A 22,203-nucleotide genomic window follows, 5' to 3' on the forward strand; every position below is an offset into this window, starting at 1 on the left:
GAATCAGGAAATTAGTGAAAGGTGAAATGATTTTATTTCATACTGAAGAACTGGAAGCAGAGAAGCCCGAGAACTGAGAGAAATACTCATTTGCTTTCAATATGATGGCATAAACATTGTCATCATCATTATTAAGACAGTCTGTCTGTCTTATCTTCTAATATATGCTGCTGATATCAGGAAGAACTAGATGCTTCTGAAGAAGTTTCAGGAAAATACAGTACCGCACTCTGGAGTTACTTTTCTTCAAGATAATTTTTTTCAAAGCCTCTCAGCTAGATTGATGGCCTGGAGCACAGGAATTTATAAATATCGCCTTTAAAATAATACTCAATTTGATACACGGCAGCTGTTATCTTCCTGATAAGAGTGTATATATTTTGTAGCAGTAATGTTCTACAGCATAATTAAATCTTACATAGAAAAAAATTCAATTTACCAGTTTTCACTGCTTTGATTTCCTCACTTACTTTCTTGCAATTGTAGTAGGAGATAATGCAATGCAAGGAGGAACCAATTTTATCTTTTCTACTATTCATTATTTTATCTTTTTATTATGTCCCCTTCTGTTTGCTGTTTAGTTTTTCTCTACATTGAGACTGCCAGCAATTTTTTTTCTGTACTAACAGCCATATTCCAGCCGGTAGTAGATTTCTGTGTCCCTTCTACTGTGATAGATATGGTTGTATGGTTACAAAGTGCAGGTCAGCACTTTGCCTATAGAGAGACTCCTACCTTTCACTGTTCATATTGATACTTGTCTCTACTTATGCCTGAACCTTCACAAGGCCTGTAAAAGGCCCACTACTCCATTTCTTCAGCCAGGAGACAGAACAGTTAAATGCTATCCAAGTAAACTAATTACTTCACAGTGTAGGAGTAAGACAGAAATGCTTACATTAAAATGTTTAGTTCTAAATTATTGTAGGATCCAGTCCTGAACTGTTCTAGAGTTCAACATCCAAGCCTGCTGAATCTTCAGTCCAGTGCTTTATACTGTGTAATAATTAACCACTAATATGAGAAAAAATAGCTTCATAGCAGTATCAACTGCAATACAAAGGAGCTAAGTCATTAGCAGAAAAGGCAATTAGTTTGAAATTTTTCAGTGAGATCTGAGCTGTCCAATTTCCTTCCATCTGAAATGCCTTATAAATAACAACAACTTTCAAATGGTTAAATTTCTTTGCTCTTCCAGTTTCCATAGTGTCTGTTTTACAACTCCAATATGTACTTAATACTTTTTCACATCTAATCAGAAGCTGTACTTCTGCATTGCAGAATGTACTTAACCCATTCAGAGTCAAAATGCTTTAATCTGTCTGTATTGCCAGTAAAAAGCCCTGCAGGACATTATATATGATAGGATTTGAGTAGGGTTATATAAAGACTGTCTGTCTTTCTGTCTTTAGCACCCTTTTGTAATGCATTGATCCAGACCTTGGAATCAAACCCTTTAACCAAGATAGCCTGGAGTGCTGTGAAGCCCCTGCTGATGGGAAAAATTCTCTTTGCTCCTGATTCACCTTCCGTGCGGCAAATCCTAAAAAATGTAAGAAATTCTGAAATACAAAAATGCATATTTGCAGAAAATTGTGTCCTAAGAAACGTCTTTTGAAAAAAAAGTGACCCAGCTACATCAGCTTAATCAGATTTTCTTCTCAGAACTCCATTTGTTCTGACGGTCACCAGAGGAGGGACAGTTACTCTTTGTTTAAAAAACAGGAGACAGATCTTCACTGATTCATCCCATTTTGGTCCACACTACATGCTTTTTACAGCTCAAGTAGCCTTTTGTTGGCATGATTCCACATCTACACTGGTAAAAATAGTAGTTTTCATATATATATTTTCCAGATGTAGGAACATCAGCAGCTCTGTGCCAGTAAGTATTTAAATAGAGAAGCTGTGAGGCTTGGATAGACTCACTGAGACCTAACACAGAGGGATTACAAACCAATGGCAACATCATGGCTTAGTATTATGTATGTATTTATGTATTGTCTATGTTGAAATGATAAATAGTATTCACTTCATGAAAATAAGATGGAGCCTGGACTCTTCAGTGAAGTGCCTGAAGTTGGGTGAAATTAATCAATCAGTTAAATCAAGGTTGCCTGTGACCTAGGTTTTGGCTGCCTCATAACCTCAATTCACTTACTCAGTATCTATGTAAGGCACAGAACTTCTGCTCATAGTTCAAACAGAAGAAGATCAGATTTACAGCAGCCAAACATTTCAAATCTTAACTATAAGAGTATCTGTCTTCTCCAACTGCTTTCCATTTATCCTACCCACACCATCTCTCTTTTTCCTTCTTAATGGAGAAAAATAGGGGGGGGGGGGCAGGGGGAGGAAGACATCATTCTACCTTAAACCTGAGTATTTAAAGGAATTGAAGTTAACTGGGGTTAATCTGCACTTGTTTGTTCCATTATACATAAAACAGAAATTTATTCGAAGTGACTTTGATTCCAGTTGGATTTTAGAAATTCTTGTTCTGACGATTATTAACATTTCTGCTATTTTAACAAGGTTATTGAGTATTGAGGGTAAAAACTAAACCATTTGTAAGTTACAGGTTTCACTTCCCTGAGTGGCTGGATCATAAATTCTGTTTATCTCCTTAGCTTTCTAACATCCTTTTCTGCTGTTTTATTCCTTAGGCAAACTCCACTTTTGAGGAACTTGAACGCCTCAGACTGTTGACCAAAGCTTGGGAAGAAGTAGGACCTCAGCTGTGGTACTTCTTTCAAAACAGCCTGCAAATGAATATGATCCGTGTATGTTATAACTTAGCAGGGATCTTCAGTAAGAGTGGACTTTCACCATCCTTTATATTTACTAAGGGAGAAGAGAATTCATTTGGAAGGTTTGGCTGTAAGCACAAACTTTGCAGCAAGGAGTCTGTGGCCTTTAAGGCTGCAGGACTCATTAGTGGGCTTGGTTTGAAGGCTAGTCTTAGATGCATTACAGCATGTCTGTGACAAACTCAGATCTGTACACTCCAGAATCTGCCTGACTTCTTTAACAAAGGCAGCAATTGCTGCTTCCCTTTCTCTCCAAAATGTCCTTCAAGAACAGACAACTTGATTTTCTTGGGTTCTGCATAGGCAAAGGCGGCAGTAGGACCATGTTTTTGCTAGGCCCAGCAGTTTAATACCTTAGCAAACTGTTTATTTGCACATCCCTTAGATCTGACTTTGATGAGCTACAAGTAGTATCTGTAATTAAAGTTTATAAAGCAGTTCATACTGGAGAGAACATTTGTTTTCCCACACTATATTAGATTAGACATTTACTACATTTATACTGTTGCTTATAAGGAAACGACACAATAAATAGTCAAGGATAAATTTCTTTTCATCCTTTCTTCAAGTGTCACCTCCAGTTCAGCTATGCAATTGCCCATTTATGAAATTAATTCCTTGGCATACCCTTTTGTACTACTTCATGGCTCAGGAAGAGCTATAGAAATGGAAACTTTCCTAGCTAAACAGGGCATGTAAAGAGGATCATTTTAATGCAGCTGTCCTGATGTGTTTCCTCAGGAATCTCTGAAGCACCATACAGTGAGAGACTTCTTGAACAGCCAACTGCGTGCTGAAGGCTTAACCGCTGAACACATAATCAATTTTCTCCACAATGGGTCTCCACAGAGCCGGGAGAAGGGAATGGCAGATTTTGACTGGCGGAACATCTTCAGTGCTGCAGACCAAGCTCTGCGTTTGCTCAGTCAGTATCTAGAGGTAAGGTCAGCCCTCCCATTGCCAGAAATACTTGTAGAGAATATCTTAAAGAAAGGTAGGCATTATTGCGGATCCGTGGCAACAGTCAAGAAGGCAAAACTATAAGACATCTTCATTTGTTTCAAATTTAATCTCAATATTAAAAGCACATTTTAAAAATGATACAGCAGTATAAGAACATGAATAATAATTATTATGAAAAAAGCCTTCAATTAGATGTTCCCCAAATGCTGTGTTCAAAATTCTGGTTAAATGTCTGAACACACTTTGATGGTGAGAGGCAGAAAGTGAATGAAAAACCTCAAGGAAATGTTTTTTTGTAAGTACTAATATCTGACAGACCACTAATTTCAGCAAGACCTGGACCAGAGACGCTAACAGTTAAGCTAACACGTAAGTCCCCCTTCAGGTTTTTAAGCACCTGATCAAAATTCTATTGAAACCAATGAGGGAGTTCCCATTTGTTCTGTAAGCCGCTTCTGACAATATGTCTGTGTCTCTTTCCTGGTATCTATACCCCCCCTTCTCTAGGCTGCTGGTTTTTTAGTGGGGCTCTATGAGGTTTTTAGAGAGCCACAGTGCAGAAAGTGAGGTGAAATTGTATTACATAAATAAAAAAATACTAAAAATGAAAAAGATTAAAATATCAAGCCATGGTAAAAATACTTTGGAAGATAGCTTGAGTAAGAGCTTACTCTGGTGTGGCTAATCTAACTTACTGATGAATTCATCAGGTTCATTCTAAGTCCAGAGCAAAAAAGGTTATATTTTTTAGAGGACTAGGCAAACTGCTGCATCCGTTCCTTCCCAGAGCAGTTTGGTTTGGTTTGGTTTTTTATCCATTACATTTCTGATCCAGAGGTAAAGATGTGTTTGGAACTAGACCTGAGATGGAGTGGATTCCTGCTCAGTTAGATAAATGAAATGCCAACTCTTCTTTGTAAACTTATGAACACAGACCCTGCAATGTTGCAGATTAAGCCCAAGAATTTAAAAAAACATTGCTGTTGGCAGTAATATTAATACTTGGGAACTCAACACTTAGCATCTGCCATATGAGGGTCAGAGTCTTTATAGAGATTAATTACATCTTACAAACATCTCTGAAATAAAAGTAAATATTGAGTTTTTATTTAATGGTTAAACAAGCAGAGCCTCAAGCTCACAGTGAAAATTGGTACTAGTTGTAGGCAACAAAACCAAGCCTAGCTCTCCTAATTCCAATCCATTTCAGTCTAAAAGACCATTCGTCCCCTGCAAGAAGGCAGGAACTGAGAGTTTATCTGCATTCCTATAGCTATGGCAAGAGGGAACAATAAAACTTTTGCACAAAGCTCTGCTGGTTCTTTTGGTGATCTTTTTGCATCATGTCAGCGGAATTATTTCTTACTTAAGCTGAGTGAAATATATCGCTTGCAGCAGGTCTGTGCTGGAACATCCACGGCTGGAACATCAGGGCAGTTACTGTACCTGGCAATAGATCTTTGTGTCCTGAAGTTCTTTGTAATGAGCGTATTCTTTTAAGTCTGGTGTTTACACTGAGTTGTTAGCCTTTGAGATTGTTTTCACACTGTGCCAGGCACAATGGAAACAAATAGCTCTCTTTCAGGGACAATGAGGAGAGGTGTGCTGCCAGCAACTATCTTTGGAGACTCCAGATCTCTGCTGCAAACTGTTCTGATGCAGCTGAGAATCCCACAAATTGTGCAGTGGCTGCTCACCCTCACCACCCCAAGAATTTCCTGTTCTTCCCTGATTACCTTAGGCCACAGAATAGCTAAACTGTTCGTGAGAGCTTCCTGGTCCCCTCTCTATACTTATTATTTTCTGGTTTTATCTTTCAAACCTGCACTTTGTATTTAGTTTTATTTTTCCCATCTTCATTGGACCATTTTAAATTGTTAAATAATTACTGGGAGAAGATCTGAAATAAATTTCCCCAAGTGCTTGATGAATTTTGATACAGTGAAGTTTATGAAGGCACAAGCTGTGTTGCAATTCACTGAAAAAAAAACTAAGCAGAGCAGTCTTTGTTTTGAATACAAGTGAAGTTAAGATGTTACAAGAAAGAAATTCTAGCTTTTGGCTAGTAGATTACAATATAAAATCTCTTTTAACTCTGTGAATTATTGCAACACTGGTGTCTTAGCCTATGTTCTTACACAAGCCTCAGTTTTATTCTACTAATGCAGAATTTCTATAACCATTTGTGTTTTCTGTTCTGAACACTTGCTGCTTCCTTGACTGGACCCCTGGATAAGGACCCCTGAACTGCTCCTCAGCCCAGTTCAGACACTGTCTATTCTGCAGTGAAAATCTAGACAAATCAGTTGTCTGTCAGTACTTTGCCAGTGCCATTCCCCTGGAGAGCTACATGAGTTCTTCTGCAGCTGCAACAAATACCTTGAAATTATTTCTCATAACAAAGAAACAGCAAACAGTCCTCCAGACGCTGCAAAGGCACAGTTCCGAAGCAGGACTTTGCTGTGGAAACGCTGACACTTTGGCAAGAACTAAACTGATTTCCAGATCTTTGTTAACTATGTGGGATAAATGTATCCCCCAAAAATTAATACAACCTGAGCCATCAGTCTAATTCAATATCTGTTCTGGCATACAAACCAGAAAGTTTTTCTGCCTTATTTTTCTTTCTGATATGAAAATCTATAGAGTTTAATTTTGTAAAGCAAAGTAGGAGAATGAACATTTGCAAAACACCAGGAAAAGTAAAGCTACAAACTAAAAAAGTTATCAGTTTAAGCACTATTTTATTTTGCTGCCAGCTAAAAATGTATTTTCATATAGATCCCGTTAAACTGTGATACTTCAGGTTTTAAAGGAAACAGAGCATGATTTATCACAACAAAAGGTTACCTAAAGGAGTCCTCAAGATGTCTGCCCATTAAATAACAAGCTGCTGGCATAAGCAATTTGATGTGGAGTAACTGTCGGTTGTTGACCAGGGAGAGATGATCAAGAAAATCAGATCAAACAAGTTAGCCTCCTGGAATTTTATGAGGCGAGGAAATTCAATAAGTATCTTCTCAGTCCATCAGGAGGTTAAATAATTCTACTCTTTAGTAATGTCTTGCCAATTCTGGAGGGGGGGGGGGGGGGAAGCTAAATGTACAAACATAAGTCTGTAATTCTACACATAACTAATGATAGAGTTTGTAGGGTTCACAATCTTGTTGTCTTACAATGCCTGTTAAGTAGGAATTAAATAGGGGGACGTAAAGGGCTTAGATTTTGATGATTTGGTGTCTTGCATATGGAGTGATAATAATACATTTCACAGTAATGACAGAGACTAAGAAAGAAGGCTATTTGCTGTGAAGGGGAAGCTACATTTTATTATTGAGATAGCCAAAGCATGTTTACTTAAGCCAGCAAGTTAATCACATGTCAGAATTTAGTAGCAACACAATATTATCAGTAAGATCAATGGACTAGTTGACTGCCACTAAATAGGAATAAATGCTTAAATACCTAAGAGACTTTAATATTCAAATTTATGCTCTGATTTTCCCAGCAATTCACTTGATGAAGTGCTTTTCTGCTGGAGTCCATAGCTAATGTGCTTTTCTTATGGATCAGTCATCCTTTAGCTCCCTGATGTTCACTCAGGCATTTCCTAAGCTGAAAACAATGTCCCTGAACTTGAAAAAGGATAGTGTTTTCATTCAGCTGGACTGCTAAAAGGCTGTCATGGCCAGATATATTTTGTAGATGAGTTAATTTTATCTCCAGGATGCAGACTGTCAAGAAAGTTGCTGATACTGGGACCTCATCTGTGCTACAGCTTTAGCCTTTCCAATTCAGATACTTGCCTTATTGAGGGAACTTCCAAGTATAGTCCAAGTGGCAGAGTTCATGTTTCCATGCTGGATGATTGCAGTGACTTAACTAGAGTTAAATATATTTGTTTAAATTATTTCATTCTACCTAATTAGTAAACATGATACCATAGGCTTTGGCTGAACCCAGTACTGGCTGTATGTTTTGTACAGGTACATCTACATTTGCCATGTTATACTTAAATTTACAGCACAGCTCCTGCTTTAGTGGCCACCCTCGCTTGATTTCTTCCTTGTCAGGATGGACGTTTCTTGAGCTTGGAGTAAGGCAATCCTTAAATGTCAGGAATAAGCTGCTTTCAAAATTATTCCATCCACTCACATTGACCACAGCAATGCTAAATCTGAGGTTTACAGTTCTTATTAGGGAGAATGATGTTTCTGAGCTGGTATTGGTAATGCTGTGTGTTTTGAATTTGTCATCAGAATTAGAGTAAGAATAGAGGATCTTTCAGGAAGGAGGAGAGAGCCAACTTCTAATGGTTTCAGCATAAGCTTTTAAAGCTGAAAATAGCAACTACTTCAGATTAACCTATCTCTTTTTTCTGTTTTCAACTACTGATGTTTGCTTTAATGTATACCTCTTAATAGTTTATTCCCAGGTGATTTTTCTCTTTATGGTTATTTGTAGTGCTTGACCTTGGATAAATTTGAAGGTTATCTTGATGAAACTCAACTGATTCATCAAGCCCTTCATCTGCTGGAGGAAAACAAATTCTGGGCTGGTGTGGTTTTTCCAGACATAGAGCCTACAGCGAGCAGTCTTCCACCACATGTGACATACAAGATCCGGATGGACATAGATGCAGTAGAGAAAACAAACAAAATCAAAGACCGGTATGTGATAGTTCTTGCCTTCTCAGTTCTTGCCTGCCATAACATGAATATGAGAGACATAAGGATATTAGAACCTGCATTAGATACGTGCATGAAATAGAACTGTATTCACAATAGTGTAATGCAGTGCAGAATCCATCTCCAGTTACCAGGTACACAAGTGGTATCACTCTTGTGACAGTTAGGCCAGGCAGTGAGTAGGTTCATGGATACATGGCAAAGTGAATGAGACTGCTCAGAATCTATTCAGTAATCTGCTTAAGTTTTTAGTTGGCTCCATCACTTGGAGAGACAGACAAGGAGGTCCTACATGGTTTGTGACCCAGCTGTCCTCCACCTGGACAGTAGAACTTCTCTACTTTTCCTCCTCAAGTCCCTCTCAAATGGACTCACTTAAAGGAATAGCAGGAATAATTTCTCAGGATTGTCTACATAGAGGAATATAATGGTGGCTGGTAGTTGCAATCCAGCTGTTTCAGTTTAATCTCCAAGGATACTGTATTCCAAATACAGTTATTTCTATTCTGGAACAGCTACTCTGTTAATTTATGTACATTTTTGGCCAAAATTGCTATTCTGTGTCAGTGTAGAGAAAATTAAAGGAAACAAAATAACCTTGGAGGTCATATACTTTCTCAAGCAATGTGGTCTGACAGACCAAAATTTAGAAAAGACAATTCCAGGCAGTGCCTCTACAATTTCAGTAGCTAAGATGTATCTATTAATATTTATCCCCTGCCCTTCTCCTAAAACCACTGTTTACCCAAATGATTTCCATGTGATTTTTTTTTTTTTGAGGTACTGGGATCCTGGTCCAAGAGCTGATCCTGTGGATGATTTACGGTATATCTGGGGAGGCTTTGCATATCTCCAAGACATGATTGAGCATGGGATTATAAAGACCCAGACCAACACTGAAGTGCCATTAGGAATTTATCTGCAGCAAATGCCATATCCATGTTTTGTGGATGATGTGTGAGTAAAAGCAGTTTGTCTCAAATCTGATGAATACTTGGATTGCTGGGTGCTTCAAGACTCTCAAGCACCAGTTCTAACCCTAGTCCTAAGGTATATATGCAAGAGCAATAACTGAGACATAACTGAATTAATTTGTTCTTTTCCTTATCCTGCTGTAACCCAGAATCCAGAAGCCAGTTTTGCCAAGATTCTACACCTAATCCCAGTCTTGGCCTTTGTTGCATCCAGGCAACTAGTGTCCAGACTTAAAATGAACACAAAACACTGGCCCCTTCAAAGCAGCAGTTTTCTTCCAATTTCCAAAAAATAATCCGGGTCTTTTTGGCCTTACTTTTCCAGGCAATAATAATAACTGAAACCTTAATATTGATTACAGATGAGAATCTGTTGTCAGCAGGGCACCCCGATTCTAACAATTATAACAATGTCAGCCCTGGAACTACCCCTGTGATTACACAGGAGCCAGAAAAAAATGTAATCTCCTAAAAAGTTTTTTTCTAACTAAAACTAAGTCTCATGCTATAGCATATGACCAGTGTGTGTGTGACAAAACTGAACACAAAGCACTGAACCATGTTAAAACAAAGACTGCCTCCTTCAGTTACCTGTGCAGAATCCCTTGGAGTGCAGTAAGCTTTTCTCTAACTACATCTCTAAACCCCACTTTCTTTAGATCCAAAGAATCATTTCCTAAGAAGAAATGGAACAGAAAATGGTTGTCCCAATGGAATTGGTACCTTTCTTGCTATCTCTGTGAGTCTTGAGGAATCAAACAAACCCAGTCTCTTCAAGTGTGTTATGAAACCCTAACCATAGACTTCATCATATCTAGATATGGTAGTACCCAAAGCTGTAGGTTTTGTTCCTTGAAGACACCTACAGGCTTTGCAGAATCCCAAGACAATTTAGGCTCCTAAGACTCTTTCCTTTCAAGATCCTAACTACAACTCTAAACAGGATTCTGTTTATAACTACATGACTAGTATCTGCAATCAAACTGGATATATGGCATTGGTTTCTGTTAACATCAGCTCTCTCCCCTTCCCTAGTGGATGCTACAGTTTTCAACAATAACCTGGTGTTCTCTAACCTTCTTCTCCCTAATGCCTGTCCATGTTTTTTATGCAGATTGACTGGTTTTTGTCTTAAATCTCATATTAATCTAGCAAAGGATTCCAGGACTGTGTCTGCAGTTCATTACTGCAGACACCAGGAGTTTCTTTCCCTGGGAAGAACAGAATGAAGAAGCTAAAGGAGAAAGAGGTGGTTTGTTTTTCTGTAATGAAGAAAGAGAGGCTTGCTCCTGGGTGTGGAGATTTCACGGCTGCACAGAGGCAGTGGGGCTGTGGATGCTGTGATTCCTCCTTTAGCACTGCCTGAAACAGCGTGGGTGTTTCAGATTATATGAAGTGGTACCTCTTCCCCGTTCATGTTGTACCTGTTCCAGTGCTACAATTTGTGACTGTCTTGGTATACATTTCACTCCAAGAACCAAAAAAACCCCAAACCCAAACAAACAAAAAACTTCAAACAAACAAAAAAAAGCACTATAAAAATAATTTCATAGTTCTATTGGTGTGCTCTGTGCAGGCAAATGCTAATAATTCAGATAACAGCAGATTGCAGACATACATAATTTGATCTGTCGTTCCCACTGGTCATTACCTGTTAGTCTGACAAAATATCACCCTGGTGGGCCTGCTGTTTATTTCCTACCCACTGAGAATACTGCAGAGGCAGAAACCCTATCTGTGCAAAAGGTCTCTGAAGCCTGCAGCAGCCATGCACAATTCAGGGCTGATATCCAACCCCAGTGATTGCATCTGCAGAGAGCCTCCTTAAGTGAAGCAAGTGCATTGTCATGGCAAACGTATGCTGTGCTATGCAGGCCTAGTGCTGGGTTACATGTGTCTGCCAACAGGCAAAATGCCAAAGCTTAGCTTTGTTTCAGCAGGCCAGATTGCTTTTCAGGAATTTTTGGTGAAAAAGTTAAGATTTTCCATTTGTTTTGACAATGGAATAGCTAGGATAGCATACGGAAAAAATGTAGTTCTGTAGGGGTCATATTTAGGAAGCTGAAGGCTTTTTGCTCCCTTTTGGTTTTAACAGCTCTAAGCTTTTGGCCTTTAAAGAATCAACTGCATTTGGTTTTCATCATAATTTCATTGGAAAATTGCAATCCCAAATTCATAGAAAATGTGTTCAGCTTTATCACCCCAAAATTTCTTTCTCACCGTGACAGCACACTTGGGGCAGTGCTTTACCAAGAAGCATCTGCCATGGCTGAACCGCCATAGAGCCTGGGGGGAGGGACAGAGGGGGAGCAGCATCTTCATCACAGTACATGAAGGGCAACTCACAGCAGCCTGTCCCAGCGCTGCCATTTTGGAAGTGGTACTGTGTGAAATATTCCCAACGCATTCCCCCAGTCATGGTTTGTATGAATTTCAGCAGCTTTTCTGGCAACATCTGATGCTTCTAACGGTTAATTTGTTTAATTATTTTGCCAGTGAATCTGGGGAGCATAAGAAGACAGTGACATAGCCAAATTGTTAAAGTTAGAATATGTCTGAAGATATTCCTTGTACATCATAGTAAAAGCATTATGGCAATTCACTGTGAAGAGAGAGGTGTTTTCATGAGTCACCACATTTTGTAGCCTTCAGTAACCCTCAGAACCTCTTTGTAAAATAAAAATAACATTTGTCTGTCTCACGGGAGTGTAGCAACCATTAGTTCATTAATTTTCAGGTTGCTCGTGAACTTCACAATGTGTGAACAATGTGTTGTTGACGTTTAGACTGAGAATTTCCAGCCCGTTTTAACAAATCCATTCTTCTCTACTCCTTTTCCTTTTTGTTCATGCTTTTCATGTCAATATTTCATTGTTTTACCTAAATTTAATTCATTTCTCCCTTCTTGCTTTGGTAGCTTCATGATCACCTTAAACCGCGCCTTTCCCATCTTCATGGTGCTAGCTTGGATATATTCAGTTTCCATGACTGTGAAGAGTATAGTGCTGGAGAAAGAAATGCGTCTGAAAGAGGCTATGAAGAACCGGGGTATAACTAATGGGGTGATTTGGTGCACTTGGTTCCTAGACAGCTTTGTCGTGATGGCTGTGAGCACCTTCCTCCTCACAGCACTGATTATGGTAAGGATCGCTACTCTCAAACTCACCGTTGTGTTTGTACTGTTGATACTAGTTTGCTGTTGAGAAAGAACAGTAGCCATTCATAGGGAATATGAATGGCTGGTGGCCTCTTCTGATCACAGCAGGCAGCAGGCACATTCTTCTAAGCAGACCTAATGACAGCACTAGCACTTGGCAGAGACAGAAAGATAAATTCACTAGGAAGATTTATTGTGGTATCCCCCCCAGAACAGTACATCAAGCTGATTACTCTGTATATTTTATTTCCTGTAGACAGAGGCAGATCTCTCAAGAAATAATAATTTTCTTTAAATAGAAGGGATCATAATATGAAGAATTTTAATTTCTTAATTCACCATAGGTGATTCATTTATAATATTCAGTGCTTGCCTGCTTAGAATTGATGCCACTATTTCAATGGAAAAGGAGACTGCAAGGGCAGAACTTACAGGACAGTCTGAAAAAAAACCCAAAACAAACAAAAGCCAAAACCAAAAATCTTTTAGCTCTGTGACTCAGAATTTCTGTAATTTCTGTAATTTTTCTAACTTTTCAGGACAGTTTGGATGTTGTCTCTAAGGACTACCTCTTACCTCTGTTACCTGAGAACCAAGCTCCTCCTGGCTGCTATATTTAGTTATATAAAGCTTTACATTTTGATAAGGAATAATGCCCTTGCATCTTTTCTGATATGGGGAACTGGTATTGGTATAAATGTATAGTTAGGGTTCAATCTCCTCTATCTTATCAGCCTGCCCTGATGAATCCTAGTTACTTGCAGTTCCATTACAGCTTGGGTGGATAGAGAAAGCTTACTTTATGTGCTACACTGGTTTAATTAAAAATGAGGAGGTAGTTAATACCAGAGAGGAATGTGCTTATACCTGTAATTTGCTTCCTTTACTGGATTTCGCTGTGCCTGTGTGACGCACCTTTGTAAATACATTCTTAGGAGAGATTGTATCACTGTTGATAAAGAAATCGGTCTTAGAGGCCCACTGGGACATTGCAACAATATTGAGACCTGTTTAGGGCTTTATTGATCTATTTGAGCCTTATATAAGGGTCAGAACAAAGTTGAGCCTAATAAATAGATCTCAGCATTGTTTTTTAAGAGTAAATAAATAATCAGCAGCAGTACATGCTCTTCTTGAGAGGGAACATTTAATCTACAAAAGCTCTAAAGAAGAAAGGTCCATTAAAGTTCACTCTGTGGGTTAGTTAGTACGGAAGGATCTCTGAGAAACTACACTTGGATTCCTCAGCTGTGATAAGCTTCTGGAGTCTGAATACCATGTATGTGCAGAAACTCTATAATTTTCCTGGGGCTTTTTTTGGATTTTGGTTTTTGGTTTTTTTTATGAAGATGCATTTTGTTGGACTTCCTTACATTGTCTTTCCTGCACATTGAGCAAGTGGATTGAGGAGAAGATGAGAGGAGATCAATGAAAATTTATTATGATAGTTCAAATAGTTTTATTTACAGTGTATGAATTTCCAAGCAGGCACATCATGCTTGGAATCATTTGCTTATTAAGACAGGGACAGAATGTCTGTTTTCAAGCAGTTATGATCTTAATTCAGTCATCAAATATGAATATGAACTCCACAGCCAGTTGTACTAACCTGAAATCACAATCCAGGAGCAGGGATCAAGTTAGTTGAAGGATTTGTTACTGTAATGATCTCAGGTGTTGAAACTACTGCCTGAGAGAGTTAGAAGTCATATCAGGTAAGGAAGACTGGCCTATTACATGTTACATGTCAATAGCAATTCTGACCTTTCCTGCTAGTTCAGAAAGTGGCAGTACTTCTAAATTTTTCTGTTTTCCTTTTGCTTACAGTTTGGACAAGTACTACATTATAGCAGTCCACTTCTCTTGTTTCTATTCCTACTGACGTTCATCACAGCCACCATAATGCAGTGTTTCTTGTTCAGCACCTTCTTCTCCAAAGCAAATCTAGCAGCTGCCTGCAGTGGTGTCATCTACTTCACCTTGTACCTGCCCCACATTGTCTGCTTTGTCTGGCAAGACCACATGACTATTAATCTGAAGATCCTAGCAGTAAGTCTTTCACAGATTTTATGGTATCTTTGGGTTCAAACTTTAGCTGCCCTCACTATGCATATGTAAGTAACAAAGCATTGCACACCTCTCTCTTCCTCTCTGCTTTTTTGATCCAGAGAGGGAGACCTCTGAATCTCTCTCAAATAATTAGGGATTGCAAGTGAATAAGCAGACCTACTGACCAAGAGATATTTTCATGGCTTTTAGAAAACTCAGTAAAAATTATTTTACTTTTTGAATGCTAGGAGATTATCATAATGTTCAAAAAATTTTTAACACTTCCTTATAAACTTCAGCTATGTTTAATATATACAAAGGCAATTCACAAAATGGGGACAGTTATCTTTCTCGCGTGCCATAACCTAATTAACAGGGTAATGTCTAAGGATGAGAAGACCTCAGGTTCACATTCCTTCTTTACCTGAACAGAATTAGGATTTAAACCCAAGTACCAAAGTTCTGTAGAAATACCTTCTGCGTAAGAAGTTGTGGACATTCTCCATGCAGTGCTTCCTTGTTGGTTGTCTTCCATTATAGGTAAAAAACATAACAGTTCAGTGGAGGTGGAAACTTCTTGCTGTTTTTTGAAATGGAACTGTGAACTTAAAGTGATTTTCCATTGCTCAGTGGATCAGGAAAGGGGAGCAGGTGTTTGAATCCACTCTCCCCATCTCTGCTGAGCATTCTACCAACCTTGGTAAAAGAGAAGTACTGTCTTTTCCTCTTGCACTAGGAAATGTAATGAAAAAGAAAACAAAACACTTTAAAGGCTATAACTAAGTGTAAATATGGCTGTGAATCAGCATGCTTAATTGATGTACTGTATAGATGTAGTTCTACCAAGTAAGGCGATAATTGCAAAGTTTGATCCTGTCATTAAGTCAGGAAATGAGTAGGGTTGGCCTCTTACAAGTTCTGATTTGGGAAGAAATCTTGAGACTAGTGCACAGTCTAAGCATAAAGACAACTTTCTCCTCCTCCTAAAGTGGAGGAGGAGACATTCTGGTAAGAAAGGATATTTGCTGGCCAGAAATCATGAATATTTTTCTCTGTTCCTGTTACATTTAGTCTTTTATTGTTCAGAGGTTGGTCTTCAAAGAAGAGCTAATTACAAGGGATGATAAGGGGTGGGCTGTCCATGTGTCAGGGGCCTGAAGAAAAACAATTTTTTTTTAAGAACAAGTAAATTAATTGAATGATGAATGTATTGCTGAAAACTAAATATTTTTTTACTTAGCCCACTATGATAATGCTTCACTGAGAGTTGCTGTCGGGATCCCTCTTGTCCCCTCATTTTCCTAAGATCTGACATTCCTGGCTGAACTACATATCCTGTGAAACAGCTCTATATCATTTCTTGCTCTTTTTTTGCAATACAACATTGAAAAGGATGTTTGAATCCTGTACTGTTTTATTGGTTTGTTGTGTGAGAACCAGGTAGCAGACACACCAAGGGAGGGGTTGGTTGTGGTTTTCCTTATCCTGAGCATCTGGTGTACTTTCTGCCTCGATCCTCAATAGTGGCCCTGCCCCATATACTCAGGAAATATTTTCTTTCTCCATGGTAGGCAAAGGTGTACACTGCAGATTTCTAGATGCATCTACAGTATTTTCAGAACAGAGACATCAATGGGAAAAAACAAGCTGTGAAGGTTACCTAGTAGCTAAAGAAAGTACAGCCAAGGTTTAATTCAGTCTGTTATGGCTAAATACTGCTTAGAATTGCTGCCATTCAGAGGATTAAATATCCGGGTCCAATATAGTGTGAAAACGCTTTTTCCTGATCAGTTGTTAGGCATTATCAGTTTTGAAGTCCAGTCCCTGAAGGTCATTGGTTTTTTGTGCTTGCTTTACAAAATGTCCCTCTGAGTTGAATATATTTTTTTCTTTATTCCAGAGTTTGCTTTCTCAAGTAGCTTTTGGTTTTGGTACAGAATATTTGTCACGCTATGAAGAGCAAGGTCTTGGCCTACAGTGGGGTAACATCAGAACCAGTCCCTTGGAAGGAGATGAATATAGTTTTCTTTTTTCCATTAAAATGATGCTTTGTGACGCTTTTATTTATGGAGTACTTTCTTGGTATTTTGATAATGTTTTTCCAGGTATGTCGATTTCTGATTCATACAAGGTAGTGGTATTTGTTATAAAATGTGTTAGTCTAATCACTGAGTATTTCTGTCAGGAAAAGGGTATTTGACATTGCAGATTGTGAGTCTTATCCAGTATAGCACCACTGATTTATTAAGGACTTCCACTTTTCTCTCTTTTGTTTTTCCTTTCTCTTATTTTAGTCCTGAAAAGGAGGAAAGAGTGAGGAGGATAACATTACTGGTCCTTTTGAAATTTAAATAGAAAATAATTATCAAAATATCATCTGTTAAAAGCCAATTTGTGTGTATATTTTTCTTTTGAGAAGTTTCAACCATATCTAGTGAGAATTTTTAAATTTTTTGAAAATATAGAAATAACAGTCCTAGTTCACATAATACTATGGCCACATTAGGCCACCTGTTTTTTAAAGGATAGTATGATTTCCTGAGGTGAATATTGTGTCCTAGACAGCTGTGAAAGTTCCTATGTGGATGTATTTTATTTCTAAATGGGAGTCCTAGTTCTAGTGCGAGTTCACAGAAGGATTTCCTTTGTTATCAGTTACAAAGTTTGGGAACTTTTTATGACAAAATGGTTTGTCCTTGTAGCTTAAATTATTATGTTCTTATTGAATATTATTACAATATAATAAATGCAGATTCTTATGCTGTACAAGCAAGTGAGCTTTCTTTTCTTTTCATTAATTTATTACTCCTACATGTGAACTACAGTTCCAGGATGTGTTTCTTGGCAGATTGCTTTTTTCTCTTTTTTTCTTTTTTTTAAAAACAAAATAAAACCTCACTTTTTGCTTGACTGGTTACTCAGAATTTGAGACCTTGCAGATTTTTTAGCTGTGAAGGGAAACTAATGATGGATAAGGGAGTATGGTGCTTTTCTGCACATATCACAACAGTTAATCCAAGTCAAGAAAAGAAGGGTTTGTTAAATGGTTTTAGATGAGGATTTTTTGCTTCAAAATTAACATATTACTGTAAGACTGCTTTGTTTCTGTCCCTACCAAAGTGAGCTATGCTACACCAAATTAATGCCTGTAAAGTTTTTAAGAAATGTGTCCTCACAAAGAATTTTAATGCAATTTTGGCATACTTATTTTCAAAGATGATGTGCAGTAACTTTCCTAGAAGCTCCTCTTTAGAGATGCCTGTGTTGCAACCCTGTTTAACTCTCTATTTAAAAAAGAATGCACAAACAACATACATTTCAATGAATACAGCAGGAATTAAATAAGATGGGTTTCTTTGCTCATGGATCCCACTTGGTGTTTTTTTCAGCCAGCATTTTACACAAAATTAATGCCTCTCAGGACTTCTATTCATTAGCTTCAGTTCTTCCCAATATTTGCTCTGAGTGTCTCCTTGGCTTTCTGTTCCTCTGTTTCTGTAGAATTTCTCATAGCATTTCTGTCACACACATGAAGACCTACCAAATCAATGCTGTAGTCTTTGAGGTTACTATATGAGTTCCCTAGCTAATCCTTTGAAACATATGGTTCAGCTCTTGCTCGAGTTTTCTCTGCAACCAGCCACCCATTGGCACACTGGTCCTTTGGCTATTTGAGCATTCTGCTTCATAATGGAGTTCCCTTGGATTTTGCATTCATCCTGAATGAGAAGCGGTTGTTTTAGCCACCAGCTTCAAAGAGGTATAATCCAGTCCATAACAAGTGCAAGGAAAACTGCTTATGGATGCAGACAGAGCATTTGTGTGCATTAATGGGAGCACAAGTGGTTGCCAGAAATACAGGGTACTTTTGGTAAGCCAGAAATAGGCAGACGCTTTCATGAACAGTGGTTTTCGGTATGGAAAACCTGACCATCTTTGAGTGAGCATCACAAATTCCCTTTGCTTATTTTGCAAGAGTAGCACAAGGCCAATAACATCCGGGTTCCCAAGGATGACAGTTGTAAACATAGTAGCTCAAATCCCTGCATTCTATAAAGCAATATGATCCAGGACAGCAGTATTGACTTGTACTAACTCTGGTCTGACCTGACAAGAACTGATAATGTTACTGTACTTTTTCTTTTCAAAACAATTAACGTGTGACCAAAAAGCCCATTTCTCCTTAAGAAAAGGATTACTCTGTTGTCACTTTTCCTGCAAAGCTGTGTGCTGAAGTAACAGCCAGAGTCTCTTTTCTCATTGCCAGTTGTGAATTCAGGCCCAGGGTGATAAGTGTAAATATAATAAGCTTTTCACTCATGTCAACCCTCAAGTGTTAAGTGGGCCTTAAAAGAAAATCCCTGAGTGGGGCTGGGATCCCATCTTAAGCAGTCAGGGTGTTCCTTGACAGCTGTTGACTGGTTAGTGAGGATTCAAATTGTCCCTGTGTAAGGAGTAGCTTCATTCTGTAATTAAACCACATTCTACTTAAGAAAAAGTAAGGCAAATCAGATCACATGTTTTTTGAGTGTTTTACTCCTGTCTAAAAGAAAAAGAACTATATGCAAACAAAATCTGTTCTGTCAGGTGGATGGTTTGACCTTCTGATATGCAAGGTGTATATAATTATAGCTCAGGCTTTGCCTAGATGAATTTATGCCTACTGAGGAATGTCTTTATGAAGTGCACTTTACCTGCTTATTTCTGTTTTAGGGGACTATGGGCTACCACAGCCCTGGTATTTCCCTGTGCAGGAATCTTATTGGCTTGGCTCTAGAAACCCAAAAGCTGAGAAAACAGCAACTGCTGATGGTGAGTTTTTTTAAAACTTCAGTGTTGAGAAATACCTTCAAAACCACTGATCCGCTTAGAGGTGACTGCATAACATTTCCATTACCTGAGCTGCTCCAAAGATTAGAGACAGCCATACACTGGGAATCTCAGCAGGTGCCTTTGAACTTGGAGTGGCCTGCTATTATTAGAGTTATTAGAGGTGAGTCACTGTTCCATCTGAGAGCCTTTAAGGCATGAGTTAGCTAGCAACATCAAACCCCCGCTCTCTAACTAACACTCTTTGAGACATTCAAGGAGTCCTTACTGCTCAACACAGCATTTGTGAAATGAGTCAAAATGAAATACAATGTTGATCTTACTTATGCTGAGGCTCCCCCATCTTTCTCAACCTGATTCTTTTCTGTCTAGTTTAATAGTAATTTAAGTCTGTTTACTTTGGTTTTGTAAGCAAGATCAAAATTTATGACACCCTTGGACCAACTTGAATGAGTACAGAATTCCTGCTTCTGCAGATTTTTTTCTGTGCATTGATACTGGATTAGTTAAGAACAACATGTAGGTGATTGTATGTAAATAGGAATTAATGCAGACTGATGACTGGGATAAAGGCTTTTTGAAGGTAGTGTTCTGAAGTCGCTTAAATTTACAAGGTAACAGTGATATCAATCAAAATGACAGATGAAGAAATAATTTCTTCAGTCTTCTCATTAGCAGTCTTACCTTTCGTCAACTCAGACAGACTGCTGCTAAGGCAGTCCGATCTCAGGTTGATACCTATAAACCAGAAGGGAGTTAATCCTTCCTGTGAAGTCCACTGCTCACAGGTATTGATCAGAAAAGAGGAGGTTATAACATTGCTGGTTTTTTTGAAGAGGCTGTGCATTCTGAGGGAATGACCAGATTTTCCTTTTGACTTTCTGTGAGAGTATTCAGAATGGTAGAGGATTTTTAGACATTATGGAGTCTGTTACCTGCTTCAGCTTCACAAATGCTGCCATCAGATTAGAATTTGACTGTATAGGAAGGAGGAGGAAAGAGCCAAAGGAGGACCTGGAGCATGTTTGTAGATGAATGCAGAATTTCTGAAGACCCAGATAAGATGTCAGCCACTACATCTCAGCAACTTTTCAGTGGAATTTGGGCATATCCTACACCAGAGCTCCTTTGAATATCTCAGATTTGGAGCACAGTTACATACAGTATTTTAACGTTTTCTATTTATTTAGTGTAAGCCTAAATTTAGTAGAAACGAAATTTATTTTCCAGTTATCTTAATGCCTTGTAAGTTCTATGTGTTCTTTACTATACTTCCAATACAAGGTGGACTCACAGTTTCTTGGTACCCAAACTAATGGTTGTGAGAAGGCTTGAAAACCCCACAATATTCAGTTGCTCAGGTAGGTCAGCAACAGAAAAGTTCATGGCTACTACTTTATTGCCTTATTTCATTTATTTTATGAGGCTTTAGTAGCATTTTTTAGGTTACTTGGATAAGACATTTTACTTAATTGAAGCCTAGAGTTTATTTTGTAGGTGACACTACCTCAGAAAGCTGAGCTGATCTAACAGCTCGCTGTTGAGAAAAAATGGAGCTATCTTGCAGTCCATTTCACAGCTCTCATCCTAGTTCTGATGATGCTTATCAGTCTCTGGTAAGATTAAGAGATAGATCTTTCTGGAAGCCATTCCCAAGAACGTGAAGGACAAAGTGATAGGTAATAATGAATGTGGTTTTACCAAGAGTAAATCTTGCCTAACCAGTCTGATTTTCTTCTGCGATGACTGGATCAATGGACAAAGGGAGAGCAGTGGATGCCATTTAACTTGAGTTTAGCAAGGGCTTTAGTACAAATTTGCATAGTATTGTGATAGCCAAATTGAGGAGATAGAGGCTGCTTGAGTGGACACTAAAGTGAGTAGAAAACTGACTGAACTCTTGGGTGCAAAGGATTATGATCAGCAGTACAAAGCATAACTGGGGACCACGTATTAGTTGCAGCAGTCGTACAAGGACTGACGCTGGACTTAATACTGTTATTAATGACTTTATTAACAGCCTGAGTGACGGGATAGAGGACATTATAAGCAAGTTTGTGGAAGATACCAAATTGGAGGGAACAGTGGAGTGCAGGGCAGCTCTTCAGAGGGACCTCAGCAGGCTGGAAACACGGCTTTATAGGAACTTCATGGAGTTCAACAAAAGTAGATGCATAATACTGTGTCTGGGATGGAATAACTCCACAGGACAACACAAACTGGCCACCACCTGGCTGGCTGGAAGCTTTGTAGAAAAGGTCTTGTTGACAACATTTTGAACATGAGCCATCAATTGTGTCTGTGTAGCCAAGAAGACCAGATGCATCCTGAACTTTATTAGCAAGAGTATAGCCATCAGTTCAAGGGAAGTGATTCTTCCCTTCCAGTCAGCACTTTTGAGACTGCATCTGGAGTACTGTGTTGTCCACTTTGGGGATCCTCTTTGGAAGGAAGACATAGAGTTACTGGAGGGAGCTCAGTAAAGAGCCACCAAGTTGATTAGGAGCTGGTGCATATAACGTATGAGGAGATGCTGAGAGAGCTGGGTCTGCTTAGCCTTAAGAAAGCTAAGAGCTAGACTTCTCCGATGTGCCTAGTGGAAGCATGAGAGGCAATGGATATAAGCTGGAAAACAGGAATTCTGATTCAACATAAGAAAACAATTATTTATTGTGAAGGTAGTTAGAATGCTGGAACAAATTGCTCAGAAAGTTTGTGAAATCTCCATTTTT

The 22,203-nt window shown here is 38.6% G+C and overlaps 1 protein-coding gene across 5 annotated transcripts in view; it reads left to right on the top strand.

Moving 5' to 3' along the window:
• ABCA4 (ATP binding cassette subfamily A member 4) overlaps nucleotides 1-22,203 on the top strand; it is an 84,609-nt gene that overhangs the window by 28,842 nt on the left and 33,564 nt on the right. For all 5 annotated transcript variants that reach the window (XR_008734763.1, XM_027814424.2, XM_027814425.2 and 2 more), the window contains 9 exons: nucleotides 1,413-1,552; nucleotides 2,667-2,783; nucleotides 3,552-3,749; nucleotides 8,238-8,443; nucleotides 9,242-9,418; nucleotides 12,353-12,575; nucleotides 14,420-14,641; nucleotides 16,542-16,746; nucleotides 19,355-19,453. Coding sequence is in view for 4 of the 5 variants with exons in the window: in XM_027814424.2 (XP_027670225.2) it covers nucleotides 1,413-1,552; nucleotides 2,667-2,783; nucleotides 3,552-3,749; nucleotides 8,238-8,443; nucleotides 9,242-9,418; nucleotides 12,353-12,575; nucleotides 14,420-14,641; nucleotides 16,542-16,746; nucleotides 19,355-19,453 (1,587 nt within the window). In the remaining variant the exon portion in view is untranslated. The remainder of the gene's footprint in view (nucleotides 1-1,412; nucleotides 1,553-2,666; nucleotides 2,784-3,551; nucleotides 3,750-8,237; nucleotides 8,444-9,241; nucleotides 9,419-12,352; nucleotides 12,576-14,419; nucleotides 14,642-16,541; nucleotides 16,747-19,354; nucleotides 19,454-22,203) is intronic.

Source organism: Falco cherrug, chromosome 12 (assembly GCF_023634085.1).
Source record: "Falco cherrug isolate bFalChe1 chromosome 12, bFalChe1.pri, whole genome shotgun sequence".
In the NCBI taxonomy this organism is placed as follows: domain Eukaryota; kingdom Metazoa; phylum Chordata; class Aves; order Falconiformes; family Falconidae; genus Falco; species Falco cherrug.